At 35.7% G+C, this 17,227-nt stretch overlaps 1 protein-coding gene across 3 annotated transcripts in view; it reads right to left on the minus strand.

Moving 5' to 3' along the window:
* Window positions 1-1,137: 1,137 nt before the first annotated feature.
* The window catches only part of NIPBL (NIPBL cohesin loading factor), a 204,324-nt gene continuing 188,234 nt past the window's right edge, over window positions 1,138-17,227 (minus strand). For 2 of the 3 annotated variants that reach the window (XM_070774754.1, XM_070774752.1), the window contains 9 exons: window positions 16,707-16,880; window positions 16,153-16,343; window positions 14,177-14,284; window positions 13,493-13,693; window positions 9,971-10,117; window positions 7,998-8,272; window positions 5,986-6,160; window positions 2,685-2,873; window positions 1,138-2,124 (listed from right to left, as the gene is read on the minus strand). In XM_070774754.1, the coding sequence (XP_070630855.1) occupies window positions 1,759-2,124; window positions 2,685-2,873; window positions 5,986-6,160; window positions 7,998-8,272; window positions 9,971-10,117; window positions 13,493-13,693; window positions 14,177-14,284; window positions 16,153-16,343; window positions 16,707-16,880 (1,826 nt within the window). In that variant the 3' untranslated portion in view covers window positions 1,138-1,758. Of the gene's footprint in view, window positions 2,125-2,643; window positions 2,874-5,985; window positions 6,161-7,997; window positions 8,273-9,970; window positions 10,118-13,492; window positions 13,694-14,176; window positions 14,285-16,152; window positions 16,344-16,706; window positions 16,881-17,227 lie in introns of all 3 variants that reach the window. The other variant, XM_070774753.1, reaches the window with a different exon arrangement.

Consider the following 17,227-nt stretch of genomic DNA (forward strand, 5'->3'; position numbering starts at 1 on the left):
CTGATATATCATTATTGTTTTCAAAAGTCACCTTAACCTTTTGCTGATAAAACTCCAAAGGTGCGGGGTGGGGGGAAACCCAATCTAGTTTTGTCCCACATACTTCACAGTAAAAAGGAAGAGGAAACATGCAATTAAGTGGAAGAAAAAGAAGAATGAGAAAACATTTCCTTCAAGAAAATGTTCTGAAATAATCCCACATAGGAAATAGATCCTGTAAAGTTCTTTTCATAGTGGTTTAATAGGAGTTCACAGAAACGTATTTTATGGCAATGTCACTCTTCCTCACAAATTGAGTATCTTCATTTATTGGCCAATTTCATAAAACTTAACATTCTAGAGGTCAGTTTTAAAAAGCTGACTTAAAAAATAGTACATATTTTTAAAAAGATTTAAATCTGAAACAGACCTCATCCTCTGTAAATTTAGGCATTACTATTTCTGAGCATCAACTATGCAAATCAACTAATTAAATACCCACCTCCCCATCTGTAATAACAAACAAATAAATGACAACTGCTCCCCAAAGATGTATAAAACATTTAGAATAGAAAATGAATAAACATCTCAACTAGTAAAATTACTCCTTTTTCAGCATTAAAAAATAACTCGTGAAAAATGTAATGTTATTATGAAGTGTTATAGGCATCTCAATTCTATTTTGAAAATAACACATGGCATAATTTTAACTAAGAGAAATGCTAGTTTCCCAAAATAGCATGATTGTTACCTTTTCCCAAAACTGTAACTTTTCCCCCGAGGTTTAAAAAATAAATATTACCATCATGACATCACTAGAAAGAAATTGAAGCATACAAGGAACAAACTATAGTTTCTTTTTATATCAAAATGTACTCTTGAAAATGTGTTTGGCACAGTGCTAAATCACATATAGTTAATACTAAATATTGTAGGATACAATAAAACCCTGGAGTTAATTGTTTACACCCTCTTATGGGAATGAAAATAATAGATACCAATTATTCAGAAGTCAGCCTATACAAATTGTATAAACAATATTTTATGTTTTGTCTTGAAAACCAGTGATATAATAAATTTTACATAAAAGACTGCAAAATAATATAAATGGATTTAAACAGATCTTTACAATAAGAAATTCAAATGGAAACAGACAAGTAACAAAGAGAAGTAAAAAAATTTATTGCAGTATTCGCTCCACCAGGTAGTCTGGGGATCCCTTTTCTTGTATTGTTTTCAGGGTGACCTAATACATCAAAATCTACATTTACAAAAACTCCTTCTGCAGATAGGTCATAGATACTGCATGCTTTTTTTTTTTTCCAACAGAATAAATTATATATCCAGGAGATTCTGCCATTTTACAGCCTGGAAAAAACAATGCTTCCCTGGAAACTGGGCTAAGCTAAAGAAAGCCATCCGCTGCTAGGTTAAACTCCAAGAACACTTTATTAAGAACATTAACAGACTAATTTCCAACATTCACTTGTTTATTTTTAAACAGAAAGTTTTTTTTTCCAAGATATAAACAATTTTTGTTAAACTATAATACAGTGGGAGTAAAAATGAACTGAGAATCTGTTTCTGCTGCACAACAGCGAAGGGAGCTCCCACAAAAATGTTTGCCCAACATTTCCTTCTTTTGTTCCTGCATCCCAGGTTCCATTCTTACTCTTCATAAAACTGATTTTTTTTTTTTTTTTTTGCCAGAATGTTGATATTCAAGTTTTTCTGCCTTTAAAAAAAACTCCTGTAAATTTGGCTGCATGTACAAATTCATTAGCTGGAAGTCCCATCCTTGGCGGCATACAGGGATCGTAAAGTCTGAACAACTTTATTAGTCAGCTTATTAGCACTCGTTAGAGCAATTTTTTTGTAAATAATGTCTGACTCTTTAATAGTGTCTACCCAAGGCACCAGTTTGCGGCCATCACGGCGCTTAGCCTCAGTCCAGGAGCCACTGTAGGAGCCTGCCATCCACTGAACACTGAAGCCACTGCTGGTTTTCTGTACTACTCTTGCAATCTGTGGTCGGTCTTTGTACTTTGGACAGCAAATAGCGATGACATCCATGACGTCAACACTTTCATTCATCTGTGCTGCCAACTCCGTAGAGTCTGAATTTCGTTTTGACCTTCTCAATGACTAAAACATTGGGAGGGGGAAAAAAGACCAAGTGTTACACAAAATAATTTTAGTGAAATTATTGTTTTTATTGCTTTTAATCCCTTGACGCCGGGAGTTGGGATATCCCAGCACACTTCCATTGCCGGCAATGAGACGCACCGTGACCGCCAGCGCCAAGGGGTTAACATATATTTGTAAAACCATGTATCTCTTAATTTGTACCCGTGTCTTTACTCTTATTGATATATAAAATTATATATACATGTGAACCATAAAGCTACATAAAATTTAGCAACAATAAAAAAGGATAACACACATTAATACAATCCAAAGAAAAATTAATAACCTTTTATGCTGGATAAATCTCATTTCTGTTTTTTCTTTTTTATTGTCTTTTATGTTAAACTTTCTACAAAAAGATGTATAAATGGGTAAGTAGAGAATTTCTATCTACAAAATGTTTTCTCTCATAAGTATTACATTACTTGGTGTACATTGAATAGACTGACATATATAAGCACATAAAAATCATTTTACGTAATACGCTGCGAAATACGTTGACTCCTCCTCCGCCTCACCCCTGAAGTGCCTCCTCCTCTATCCTCCCCATCACTTTCATCATCTTCTGTCTCTGCTGCTGCATTATTTTTAGGGCTGCCTCCTCCAAGCAGCGAGGTAATTGCTTTGTTCCGAGCATTTGTGCTGGCTGACACCTCCCCTTCTTCTTCCTCTTCATCAGGGTCCAGATGTTCCATGAGAAGTTTGAACTACAAAAATTAGATATTAACTTAGAATTTGAGGTAAACATTTCAAACAAGACTGTCAAATTCCTAAATGTTTTCCATGGCAGTGGTTTGATTTTGGTGAAAGACTTTAGCTACTGTCCAACTTGGGTGCTCGAAAACGTTTTTTCTAAAGAGCCAGATTGGAAGTATTTTTGGCTCTGCAGGCTAAAATGCAATACAGAAATGAATGTGCACAGCTGTTTCAATAAAACTTTATTTTACACCAACAGGCAGCTGACCAGATTTCGCCTACAAGCAAGATGTCACTGACACTGATCCAAATTATCAAGCAGCCAGTGATTACTAATTACTGACAGACATTTAAACATTTTCTGCTCCTTCTGCTTTCCACCAAGAGGATATAAGAATAAATGAAAGATGTCAAACAACTTTAAAGAACTAAAATAAATGCTAAATTTAAAGTATAAGGTTTGCAGTCTATGAATGATATGAAAACCATTGTGTAGCTTACATTTGTAGTCAAGAAAATCATGAGTAGTTATATTCAACTACCAGCTTTAAGTAGATTAAATTTAAAGACTTTATTTTTACTTTTTAGGACAATCTTGAAAAACATTTTTTAAAACATTAAAAAAATTTTATTGTGGTAAAACACAAAATTTACCACTTTATTTTAAAGTCCTTAAGTCATTCACATGAAGTATATTCAAATGTTGCATAACCATCACTACCATTATTTCTAAAACTTTTACATCATTCCCAAAAGAAACTCAATCTGTACCCATTTAATACTCCCCATTCCTCCCTTACAAATACCTGTGAAAAGAAGAGAAGCCAAAAGCAAAGGAGAAAAGGAAAGATATAAACATCTGAATGCAGAGTTTCAAAGAATAGCAAGAAGAGATAAGAAAGCCTTCTTCAGCGATCAATGCAAAGAAATAGAGGAAAACAACAGAAGGGGAAAGACTAGAGATCTCTTCAAGAAAATCAGAGATACCAAAGGAACATTTCATGCAAGGATGGGCTCGATAAAGGACAGAAATGGTATGAACCTAACAGAAGCAGAAGATATTAAGAAGAGATGGCAAAAATACACAGAACTGTACAAAAAAGATCTTCACGACCCAGATAATCACGATGGTGTGATCACTGACCTAGAGCCAGACATCCTGGAATGTGAAGTCAAGTGGGCCTTAGAAAGCATCACTAGAACAAATCTAGTGGAGGTGATAGAATTCCAGTTGAGCTATTCCAAATCCTGAAAGATGATGCTGTGAAAGTGTCGCACTCAATATGCCAGCAAATTTGGAAAACTCAGCAGTGGCCACAGGACTGGAAAAGGTCTGTTTTCATTCCAATCCCAAAGAAAGGCAATGCCAAAGAACGCTCAAACTACCCCACAATTGTACTCATCTCACACGCTAGTAAAGTAATGCTCAAAATTCTCCAAGCCAGGCTTCAGCAACACGTGAACCGTGAACTTTCTGATGTTCAAGTTGGTTTTAGAAAAGGCAGAGGAACCAGAGATCAAATTGCCAACATCTGCTGGATCATGCAAAAAGCAAGAGAGTTCCAGAAAAACATCTATTTCTGCTTTATTGACTATGCCAAAGCCTTTGACTGTGTGGATCACAATAATCTGTGGAAAATTCTGAAAGAGATGGGAATACCAGACCATCTGATCTGCCTCTTGAGAAACCTGTATGCAGGTCAGGAAGCAACAGTTAGAACTGGACATGGAACAACAGACTGGTTCCAAATAGGAAAAGGAGTACATCAAGGCTGTATATTGTCACCCTGTTTATTTAACTTATATGCAGAGTACAAACATGAGAAATGCTGGACTGGAAGAAACACAGCTGGAATCAAGATTGCCGGGAGAAGTATCAATAACCTCAGATATGCAGATGACACCACCCTCATGGCAGACAGTGAAGAGGAACTAAAAAGCCTCTTGATGAAGGTGAAAGTGGAGAGTGAAAAAGTTGGCTTAAAGCTCAACATTCAGAAAATGAAGATCATGGCATCAGGTCCCATCACTTCATGGGAAATAGATGGGGAAACAGTGGAAACAGTGTCCAACTTTATTTTTCTGGGCTCCAAAATCACTGCAGATGGTGACTGCAGCCATGAAATTAAAAGACGCTTACTCCTTGGAAGGAAAGTTATGACCAACCTAGATAGCATATTCAAAAGCAGAGACATTACTTTGCCAACAAAGGTTCATCTAGTCAAGGCTATGGTTTTTCCTGTGGTCATGTATGGACGTGAGAGTTGGACTGTGAAGAAGGCCGAGCACCGAAGAATTGATGCTTTTGAACTGTGGTGTTGGAGAAGACTCTTGAGAGTCTCTTGGACTGCAAGGAGATCCAACCAGTCCATTCTGAAGGAGAGCAGCCCTGGGATTTCTTTGGAAGGAATGATGCTAAAGCTGAAACTCCAGTACTTTGGCCACCTCATGAGAAGAGTTGACTCATTGGAAAAGACTCTGATGCTGGGAGGGATTGGGGGCAGGAGGAGAAGGGGACGACAGAGGATGAGATGGCTGGATGGCATCACTGACTCGATGGATATGAGTCTCAGTGAACTCTGGGAGTTGGTGATGGACAGGGAGGCCTGGCGTTGCGCGATTCATGGCGTCGCAAAGAGTTGGACACAACTGAGCGACTGGTCTGATCTGATTCCTCCCTCCCCACAGGCCCTGCAAACTTCGGTTCTATTTTCTGAATCTGCCCCCCTTATTTTTTTTCCCAGATGCTCCACATGGCTTTCAGGATCTAAGTTCCCTGACCAGGGATCGAACCCTGAGCCCTCAGCAGTGAAGGTGTGGAGTCTTAACCACTGGACCACCAGGGAATTCCCTGCATTTGCCTATTCTTAAAGACATTTTAAAAGCATAATTAATACACTCACATACACACTTATTAAATGGGTATATATATACATATATATACGTATGTGTGTGTGTATTTATATACTTGTACTTCTTCTGTAAGAAAACATGAAAAAGTTGTGATATTGATTGCCAGAAGGAAGAGGAACAGAAATGGCTAAAGACGGTAGCCCTCTCAAAAGTATTCACATTTACAAAAGTCATTATCAAAATGAAATATATTTTGGTTTTACTACTCACATCTAGGTACTGTTTTACTATACTCCTCTTCACATCTTCAGTGATTTTGGAATTAGCCATATCACTCCGCAGGAAGTCCAGTGTTTGCTTGGGATGAAAATGAACTCCTGTTTTCCGGTTTATCGCTTTATCATACACTTTTGCAGATTCGGATGGAGAGTATTTCTGAATTTTACTGTTTTAGGAAAATAAAACCATTAATGTAAAAATTTTTTTCAGACATTTACATTTAAATGGATTCTAGTTAAGTTTTATTTACTTATAATTAAACTTTTTGTCATATAGATTTTAACCAGTGAAACTGTATACAAAATAAATTTTAAAAGGGAAGACAAGACACAAAATCAAAGATTAAAGAGTAATATTCTCCTGTTTTCCTCAGTACTTGTCTTGAATTGAGGCATCCTTTAAATCAAAGTAGCTTCTCATGTCCATTTTTTAGTACCATGATTGTGACTGTAGGGCAGTTTTAATATAATTACTCAGTACTACCTAACTGGTTTACCTTCTCTAAGATTTTTCATTCTCTACACAGCCAGAATGATTGTTTACAAACCTGCTTCATATTATTAACAACTCTATTTCAAAATCTTTCCATCTCCTTAGCACTGCCCCAAGATTTTACAAGGTTTTAAATTATTTTGAATTACAGGCAATACCTTGGAGACATTACGGGTTTGGTTCCAGACCATTGCAATAAAGCAATTATTGCAATAAAGTGAACCCAATTTTTTGTTTCCCAATGAATATAAAGGTTACCTTTACAACGTACTGTAGTCTATTTAAAGTGTGCAACAGCATTATGTTGAAAGTCGTATATATCTTAATTAAAAAATACTTTATTGCTAAAAAGTATCATGAGTCTTCAGTGAATTGTAATCTTTTGGCAATCATAACATTGAAGATGACTGATCAAAGACCACAATAAAAATAACAATGAAAAATATTTAAATATTGTTGAATAACTACAAAATGTGAGACACACAAAGGGAACAAGTGCTGTTGGAAAAATGGAGCCAACAGACTTGTGTGAAGCGAGACAGCCACAAACCTTCAATCTGTATAAAATGTAGTTATCTGTGAAGCGCAATATAACACAGTAGGTCCTACAGTTGCCAACATTTAACATCAAGGTATTTCTCATTAAAATCTGGATTTTCTAGTTTCCCTTGAAAAAAATGGAAGCTCTGGCCACATTGTTCCCACTTTCTCCCATGGCAACAAGCTGATGAATATCTGAACCCCAAATGTGTTCATTTTGCCAGTGACCTACCCGGGTCCACTTTATTCATTTCGTTATCTGTCCCTATGAACATTTAACTTCATAAGGATTCAATGAATGTGAAAAATGTCCAAAATTCCACGGGTACAAGCAGTGTAGTGATTGATGATGAATAAAATTATAGCGCATTCAAAGTTATTAGTACTTTTCTATCTCTTACCTTGATAGTGTACATTAAAGACTACTGGATCCTGTTAGAACTTAGCCTAGCTGGTCTGCATCTATTTATTCTTCATTCATAGCTCTTTAAAAACTTGAATTTGCCATCTATTTTTTTTAATATTTACTTTTATTGATTTTATTTATTTTGCTGTGCTGGGTCTTGGTTGTGGCATGTGGGATCTACTTCCCTGACAAAGGATCAAACCCAGGCCTCCTGCATTGGGAGTGCAGAGTCTTAGCCACTGGACCACCTGGGAAGTCCCTGCCATCTATTTTTGGGGTTAGCCTAATTCTCTAATATCTTTTTAGGGAAGCCAACATAATAAGTCTTTTAATTTATGATGCATTATCTCCAAATAGAAGAATATAGCTTTCCTCTCTTCAATAACAGAATGTACAAATTATAGTATATTGTACAACAAAAACACTATATAGCAGTTAAAAGGACAAACTCCTTTTTATAAAAAAGGAGCATTTTTAATATTCAGCATGCAATCAAAACTGAGTTTCATATTTCTTCATTATTTGAAGACAGCAAGTTTTTCTTTCACCGCTTATATAATCTTACCTATCAGAAAATCCACAGAGATTCTTCAAATGTTGCTTTAACATCAGAAGCAATAAAATACCCTGGGAGACATTTGCAAACTCAATTAAAGGAGCTGAATTTTCTGGCAAACATTTCATCACCGAATTTATATCATCTTCTGAATCCGAATCTGAATCCGAATCTACACGTTTCCGTGACTTTCGAGGCCTAGAGACTTCTTCTTCACTCTCGCTTGACTCATTTTCCTTACCAGGAGATGATTTTCTCTCTTTCCTTTTGTCTTTTACCATGGACTGAAAAAAAGAGGAAATTATTCTGTCTAAAAAATAATAAAATGAAAATACCACTAAGAACTATACATATGCTCCCTTCAACAGCTTCAAAAGTATCCGCAATTTAGTGTTTCATATATCAAAACTCTCTGACTTTCTGTTAACAACTGGGGTTGTAACCCTTAGGGAGAAAATAATGTTCTAAGACTAAATAAAATCCGCTCCTCCAACTACTGTGCCACCCTCCCTAAACCCTTCTGGAATATCATTCCAAGGGAAAGAATTTTCTTATATGATAGCAATGAAAGATAAATTATAGAAGTAACAATTTGGTATATAGGTAAGCCATTACAGAGGAAAAGAAGTAATTATAATTTAACTGAGGAAAATATAATAGGTCTTGAATTCCCCCACCTTCTTTTAAACTCTCCCATTTAAGAACTTTTCAGCAAGATAACATGCAGTTTTTCTTAAAAAATTAAATTGTTTCTTTGTACTTTACGAAACCATTAGCTTTTTAAAAGAAACAAAGCCAACTGGTTTCCAGAGGTGGAAAAGATTACAAAGCAATATTCAAAATATAGCTGTTAAGAAATAAAACAGGAGAAACATGAACAAGTCTATTTACAACAGTTAATGAAGTAAAATAAGATAACATGATGGATCAAGTTCCTGGGAAATTATTAACCTCTTAAACTTCAATGTGCATATTAAACACCTAGGCATTTTATTAACAATGCAAACACTGTGTCAGCAGGTCTAGGGTGGGACCTAAGGTTCTACACGTCTAACAAGCTCTCAGGTGAGGCTGGTGCTACTGGTTCTGGTCTGCACTTCAAGTAGGGTTCAGATACCTCTGTAATTCTAACTTTTAGGTATTAAAATAATCTCCCTGATTTATGAGTTTGACCAGGCTGAGTTTTGGGCACAATGATACTATAAAATGAGAATATTTACTTGTATCATCAGGTACATGAAAATATTCCAACTAATTTAAAATAATGTAAATTACTGAGTGCACCTACTGTATTCCCAGGGCTACACCAGTTGCTTTTACAATTAAACCAACTATATTTTCTTCTTAAAAACCATGAAAGAAAAGATATAAAGTTCACAACAAAAAACTTAGTAAAGATTTTGGGCATACAATACACCAATGATTCTGGTGTTCAGGGATAAGGAAATCAATAGTATAAATTTTCTGTGTTCCTTGTAAGTAAGCTATTTATATTCATATCTGTATCTCTTCAAGTGTACTAGTGTTATCTACCGTATTTTCAGATTTATAAAAGAGCAAGGAGTTTTTAAAATGAGGTTTAAATGAATATATGAATGGACAGTGAACATTTAAGGTCAGTGCTTAAAGTGGGAGAAATAAAGACATGGGATGGCTTATCAACAGAACAATCCACGTATGCATGCATGCATGCATGCATGTGTGTGTGTGTGCACACGTGTGCATGCACGTAAGTATGTGCATGTATAAATTTCACCTAAATGATCTGGAATGAAATGGTTTTAAGAACTTTCTTAATGGAAATGAAATGGCAACTCATTTCCTCTCTCCAACTCAAGCACTATTTAGATTTCAGTAAGTTTATTTACCAAGGTTTTATATACCTGTGAAAACAATAAAAAGAACAATGAGAAACAAAACAGTGAAAATAGCGTGCCTGCATTCTGAAAGATGCATTAAGAATAGCAATGTGTGTAACTTACCTCCTTGAATGACTGCAGTAGGTTACTACCAGAAACAGAGAGTGTAATGTCTATATGATGCATTATAAACAACGGCTCTTCCTGTGTCTGGTATGGAAAACAGGCTAGATTGTCTGCTATATACAAGAGCATATTCACTTCTGTTTTCTGTAAATTAAAAAAAAAAAAAGTACACATTTAGTAGATAATCCAGAAATCCATCATAAAAACCTTTTTAGAAAAAATATTACAGGGTACTTTCACCTCAGCTAATGTTTCAGAAAGGAAGGGACAGGGAGAGAAAGAAGGAAGATGAAGGAGGAAGCAGAAGAGAAATGGATTTTACAGAATAATCTTAAATCCATTTTAACAGATTTCCTAATGACTTAAACCATGGTACCTTAAAAAGGGAAGAGGTGAATGTTTTTTCAGTGCACCCAAGTGGAAGTCCCGGAAGTTTTCTTATAGAGTATATAGAATCTTTACGATAAATCCATACCACATCAGAAAGTACACATATGAATTCATGATTATTTATCATTGTGCCTCTAAAAGTTTAACCCATATGGAGAGATCAGTTACACACAGTCTTCAAAAGTAAGAGGTAATAATTATAGTTCAAACATGTGGATTAAAAAAATCCGAGTTCATGTACTCTTAAAATAATTGTCAGTTTCCTGTGTGTGTATAATTTAAAATATCAGAGTCATTCTGACAGAGTTGCCAAAGATTCACACCATAAAAACTCTGATGTTGGCACATTATGGTTACTAATACTTGTTTGCTTTTAAAAGAAGTAACAGAGACTTTTTTTCAGAACTTCATGATCATACGGAATATAAACAGAAAGACATATTAATATTTAAATTCCTTTAAAAATACTTATAGCTTTAAAAAAAAAAAACAGGCCATTAAAAACACTACTTCCAGGTACTTCCCAGGTGGTTTGGTGGTTAAGACACTGTGCTTACACTGCAAGGGGGCAGGGGTTTAATCCCTGTTTGGGGAACTAAGATTCCGCATTGCCTGAAGCATGGTCAAACGCTTCCCTAAAATCCCTCCCCAAACACACCTTCCTACCATCTCCCTTATCCTGCTGCCCAAACAACATAAAATGCCATATCAGTGGTAGCAAACAACAAAAAATCCCAAAGGACAGATGGAATGAACTTGCTATTAGTATTCATGAAACTCCCACTCTATTTTTTATTTTTAAATATGTATCAATATGTACATGTTAAAGTTGGGAAAATACAGACAACCACCCTTGCCTCCCTGAAACCTTTTTCCTTAGTTTTCTCTTCCTAGCTCTTTGACTATTCCTCTTCTATTTCCTTCTCAAACCAACTCCTTTTCAAACTGCTTTTAGCAACATTCTATTTTTTGTGTGCTTAGAAGCCCTGAGAGTCCCTCGGACTACAAGGAGATCAAACCAGTCAATCTTAAGGGAAATCAATCCTAAATACTCATTGGGAGGACTGATGCTGAAGCTGTATTTTTGTCATCTGATGTGAACAGCTGACTCATTGGAAAAGTCCCTGATGCTGGGAAAGATGGAGGGCATCAAAGGATGAGATGGCTGCATGGCATCAACGATGCAATGGACATGGACTTGGGCAAATTCGGGAGATGGTGAGGGACAGAGAGGCCTGGCATCTGCAGTCCATGGGGCTGCAAAGAGGTGGACATGACTAGGGGACTCAACAACAGGACAAAAATATTCCAGTTATCCTTTGACTCTTCTCACAATGTCTCATATAATTTATTCCTTCCTCAGTGTTTCTTCTTTCCTTCCATCCATTCTTTTCCTTCCAACTCTCATCATAAGAACTCAATCCCTTATTACCTTCGGTGTGAACACAGGCTCCCGCAGTGCAGGCGGATTTTTTACCAGCTGAGCTATTACCGAAGATCCTCCATAAACCATGTCTCACTATGACCTTGCTGGTCTAAATAATGAATCTATTCATTATTTCCCACCCATTCTTATCTTTGTACCTTTGTATTTATGTTTTTACACCTGCTCTGTCTTAAATAGTAGATCCATCTTATTCCCCTACATCTTCAGTAATTTGTTTCTCCTCTGACATCTTCTGTTGGAGGTAGTCAGAAGAAAGCACTGTATTATGAAAACTAGATTTCCAATTTAGCATGTTACATGCTGGGGTGACAGAACATCCAGCTAATGACATACAGCAAGCAATGAAATCATGTAGGAATGAAGCTCAAGAAGAAGAGAAAGACTGGAGTGGATTGCCATTTCCTTCTCCAGGGGATCTTTCCAACCCAGGGATCGAACCCGGGTCTCCCACGTTGTAGACAGATGCTTTACTATCTGAGCCACCAGGGAAGCCCAAGAGAAAGGGCGATACAAATACAAACCATCTGGGACTCAGACTATGCTAATGTTAACCGCTGTCTTACAGGAAGCAAGATCCAATGATGACAAGAGCACCTTATCTTATCACTATGTACTCCTATCTAAACCTCTTACACACAATGAAAGCTTAATACTGGTGACAGTCCTGATGATGATTAAATTATATTCCAAGCGTTTCTAAAATAGAAGGGTATTATATTTATTTGTTAGATAATACAACCAAAAATTTCATGTACTATTTAAAAAGAAAAGGTCTAATAAGGCATCTGTATTCTGGTAACTTTTAGATCCCCTGGAGAAGGGCATGGCAACCCACTCCAGTATTCTTGCCTGGTGAATTCCATGGACAGAGGAGCCTGGTGGGCTACAGTCTATGGGGTTGCAAAGAGTCGGACACGACTGAGCGACCAACACATAATTTTAATTTTACTTCACTGAAATAATCTGGTGTCGGAACAGCAACAAAGTCAAGTCAAGTGATTAAAATACGAAAAAAAATTTTTATTTTTAAAGCTTCACACAAGAACTGGTTCTATGTGGAAAGATACCACATCTTCATCTTCTAGCACAACGGCTACCATAACGCGTATGCTGAATACTGTTGTAAAATGAATGAAAACATTCAGAGGTAAAATTAAAGAATGGGATATTTTATTTTCCTGCCTTATAGTCTTGGCCAATGCAACTTGTACAATAGCTCCTAAAGGATCAAAACTGTAATTACACAAAAGTGGGCTTTTCATTAAACGAGGTCAGGTTGAACAAGCAAGGATCTCAACAGCCTAAAACCCAGGACAGTTACTCTAAAAGGTTCGAGTCTGATATAAACAAGTGGAATTTCACTTTATCTATCTATCCATCCATCCACCCACCTCAAGAAGTGACAGTTTAGTAACATAGTTTATGTGAAAGCATGCTTAAAGGAACTGCCATCAAGTCTGTAACATACTCAGTATGGAGACAAAATTATACTTTATCCCTCATTTTATTTTCATGCTAAACTTCCTCTTCAATACAATGTAGTTAACATAGACCTAAATAAACACATTTAAGATAGTCACTATTATTTATTAAAATGATAATATTTTTAAAATGTTGACTACTTTAGGCACACAATTTATAGAACATTTATCTTCTTAAAATAAGAAGTTTTTAATGCTTACTGCTGTGTCATCAAAGAGGTTGAGTAAAGAAATCAGAAAGGCGCGTCTGTGCTGGCGGTTTCCACGGATCATGGAGTAAAGGTGTGAACACAAAGCACTGGAGGACTCGTCCTGCCGGAAACCCCTTACAGGATCTTTTAGGCACGTGTTGATTGCCTGTTGTACCTGGTAAGACATCTTCATGCCAGCCACTGCTTTCATCTGAAATCAATAAAGCCTTGTTTTTGTCACAGAAATTAAAAGAGCCAAATTAAAAATATAAATTTGAGCATTATAGTTAGAGGTGAAGTTTATAATTTGGTTTTATTTAAAATAATAAAAAGCATAGAATGCAAGCACTGGAAGGAATATTAGAGATCATCTATTGTAATCTGCTCATTTTTATAGAAGAAAAAAGTGGAGACCCAGAGGAGCCATCACTGCCAAGATACACAGTAGGCACTAGCACCCATGCATGCTGGTTTCATCCAGAGTGCATGCTACACTGTTACTTCCAGCTCAATCTTAGAGAGTTAATTTTAAAAAGAATAAACACCTTGGGGGACAAACTTAGATTCATGTTTAGAAGTAATTAGTAAGCAAAATATTTTATTCGAATATGAATCTGGGTAAGACATTTGCCAAAGAAATGGTTTACCAAAGAACAATATTTAAATTTAGGCTGCACAATTTAAAAATACATACGTGAATGAATCCAGCATATTTTTTGTCTATTTCCACAAGCTGCTGATCAGCCTTGTTCCGCATAGCTGGTTCTGGGTCTGTGCCCATAGCAATTAAATACGGCACACACTGGAAATAAAAATAAAGAATTCATGAGACATCATAGTAGTAAAAGCTCTATATGTATCTTGACGTATATTAAAACTTGCTATATATCTGGGACATATGAATTTAGCTCACTGGCTTTCCTATAAATGAATGCCATGTTTTAGTATTCTTTTAAAATTTATTAATCTGCCCTTAGATTTGGCTAAAAGTAAAAAAGCACTGGAGCATCAGCAAAAAATTAAAAACAAAAAAAGTGATGTGGTCAACTTCAAGCAATTTCAACGTGAGTTTAAAGTTCTTTTATTAAAAAAAAAAAAGGGCTCCCAAACTAAGAATATTCATTTAAAAGTATGATATATACTACAAATTAATAATCCAATAATTTTTTAGGCCTGACTGAATTTTCTTTGTAAAGAAAATAAAGGGTGAAAAAATTTGTCTTCCATACTCAACACCAGAAAAATATAAATTTCCTCCCTATTATGCTGATTTTAGATACGGCTTCAGTAGTCTGACAGCTGGATAGGTAGTAATCTGATAACAGCCATACTCACTGGTCAGGAAACACCAGTCACTACTATGTTAGGTGACTCTGAATTAGAGGTGAGGAAGCCAGAAAAATAGCAACAAACAAATAAAAAAGTAGACATAGCACTGAATGAAATGGGTCATCAAGAATCAAACCCTGAATTGCAGGGTGGGGGGAGGCTCACAAAAAACATTATTAGCTTAACTTGTAAAATATGAAAATACATTACATATTATTGTATCAATGTTAAATTTCCTAAATTTGATTGACTGCATTATGGTTTTATAAGAGAATGTTTCTGTTCTTAAAAAAATGTATGTTGAGTATTTAGAGGTAAAGAATCATGATATCTCAAACTTACTATCAAATGGTTTCATGTGTAGAGAGAAAGCAAATGTGGCAAAATGGCAACAAAATATACGTAAAGAGTATGAAGGGCTTAATGTGCCACTCCTGCAATTTTTTATAAATATAAAAGTTTAAAGTTTAAAAAAAGATACAATAAAAGCAAAACCTAAGACTACTAAGCTTATCAGCAAAGAGCCCTAAGTATCTAAAATAGTCAAGAGTATCAACAGAGTACTGTACATTTTATTAAGTAATCCTGCCCTGAGTCACAAAGAACAGACTGAATATTCATTAGTGTGTTTTGTTTCAGGATACAGAGAATAACACAGCATAATAATCAAGAATATATTTTTTAAAAGTTAAACAGAACAGCCGAAATAAAAATCTTGAAGGGTACAGGCTGTTATTTAACAAATTCACTTCTGCAGCCTATGGCACTCTCCTGAATGTGTCAGATGGTGAATACTACAACATAAACATTAGCTGCCAATCCCTTGTAGTACAAATATGTCTTGAGTACATCATCTAGTCTACAAATCCATGTTTTAAGGTATTTGGTGCTTGATCTTAGTTCCAATTAAAGATGAAGGAACAGAGTTCAGATTATATAGGTGACTTTTCTGTGGACTAAAATCCACACTGTTAAGATAGATTATACCCTTAACTCCATTTATATTACACGCTGTTGTTGGATTTTAGAGGTAAGCGTCAACGTGAATTAAATCAAATCTATTATCCCTACTTAGAAGAAGTAATACTGAGTACATACTGTGCAAATATAAAGTTTGTATAATAGAATCAACATTATGAATATATATGTACTTTGCAGTTAAAAACAACCTAAAAGATGGACTAAAACTTGGATTCCTAAGAGTTTTGGATGGTCCCCCTCACCCCCGAAATTGACAACTAAGAGGAATAAAGAACTACTTATTTTCTAATCACAATGTCTTCAAGTGGCAACAAATTCTTGGCTCCTTCCGTAAGTGCTATTGCTGTAAAACATACTTACCTGAACTGGATGAATAAGACCTTGGTTTAGAGTCAATGCAATGACATTGAGGGCGAAGTGGCGTACACTTGATTGGGTGTGAAAAAACGCCTCAAGCACCTGTTTGAGGTAAAGCTGCATGATGGAACTACTCATCCCTGAGGAAACATCACCCATTTCTTTCAAATCTTCCTGTTTTGCAACCTTCTTCCCTACAAAAGGAAGTAAACATACTAAGAATATGTATATTAACTTTACTAACTATTCTAAATTAAGTCACAAAAGCACAAAATGTGACAGCTGACTCATTGGTCCTTAATTTTTAAATTTTTTTAGGTCTGTTAGAGACCCCTTGGAGAACATGATGAGAAAGTATAATCCCTTTCCCTCTGTCAAAATGTTAAAGTCTGCATGCACATTCAATTTATAAACTACTTTAGGGAGTTTATGAAGTATCTTCTTTAACTCAACTCCTTTATCTAATATAGGCTAAGTAGGTATCTGGATTAAAAAAGAGTCACACAGTATGCTAACTGCAGCCCCACTGTGAACTTTGAAAATATATTTTCACTTACAGTCTCTATCTGCCTGCTGCATACGTGTATCTTCTTCTTGTAGGTAGGTCTGGAGGTTTTTTAACACTTGTATTTTTAAATTTACTGAGGAGTTTTTATCAGATAAAATATTATTGTATAGATTTTTCACCTCTTGCTCAAACATTAGACTTGGGTGCTGAATAAAGGCAAATCCTAAAGAAGATGAAAAAAACAAAAATTCTCTTGATATATTAATATTAAAATTAAATATAACATTTATTGAAAATGTTGATAAAGTATATAAAGAGTATCTTATTTCAAAAATTAAAACTTAAAATGACTGGAAGAATATGCTGGTGGCCTTACCTAGAGAAGTATTAGAGCAGGTACTTCTTCCCCCATGAATTAAAAACAAGAAATTGCATTTCAAAGGAGAATTTCACTCAAGAGGAAACCTTGAGGAGGGAGCAGGGCCTAGTGGCTAAGGGAGTGGACTAGGAGTCAGGAGTCTTGGGTTCTATTCCTGGCTCCACCACTGACTTGTAGTGTGACCTTGGGTG

Source organism: Bos indicus, chromosome 20 (genome assembly GCF_029378745.1).
Source record: "Bos indicus isolate NIAB-ARS_2022 breed Sahiwal x Tharparkar chromosome 20, NIAB-ARS_B.indTharparkar_mat_pri_1.0, whole genome shotgun sequence".
Lineage (NCBI taxonomy): Eukaryota > Metazoa > Chordata > Mammalia > Artiodactyla > Bovidae > Bos > Bos indicus.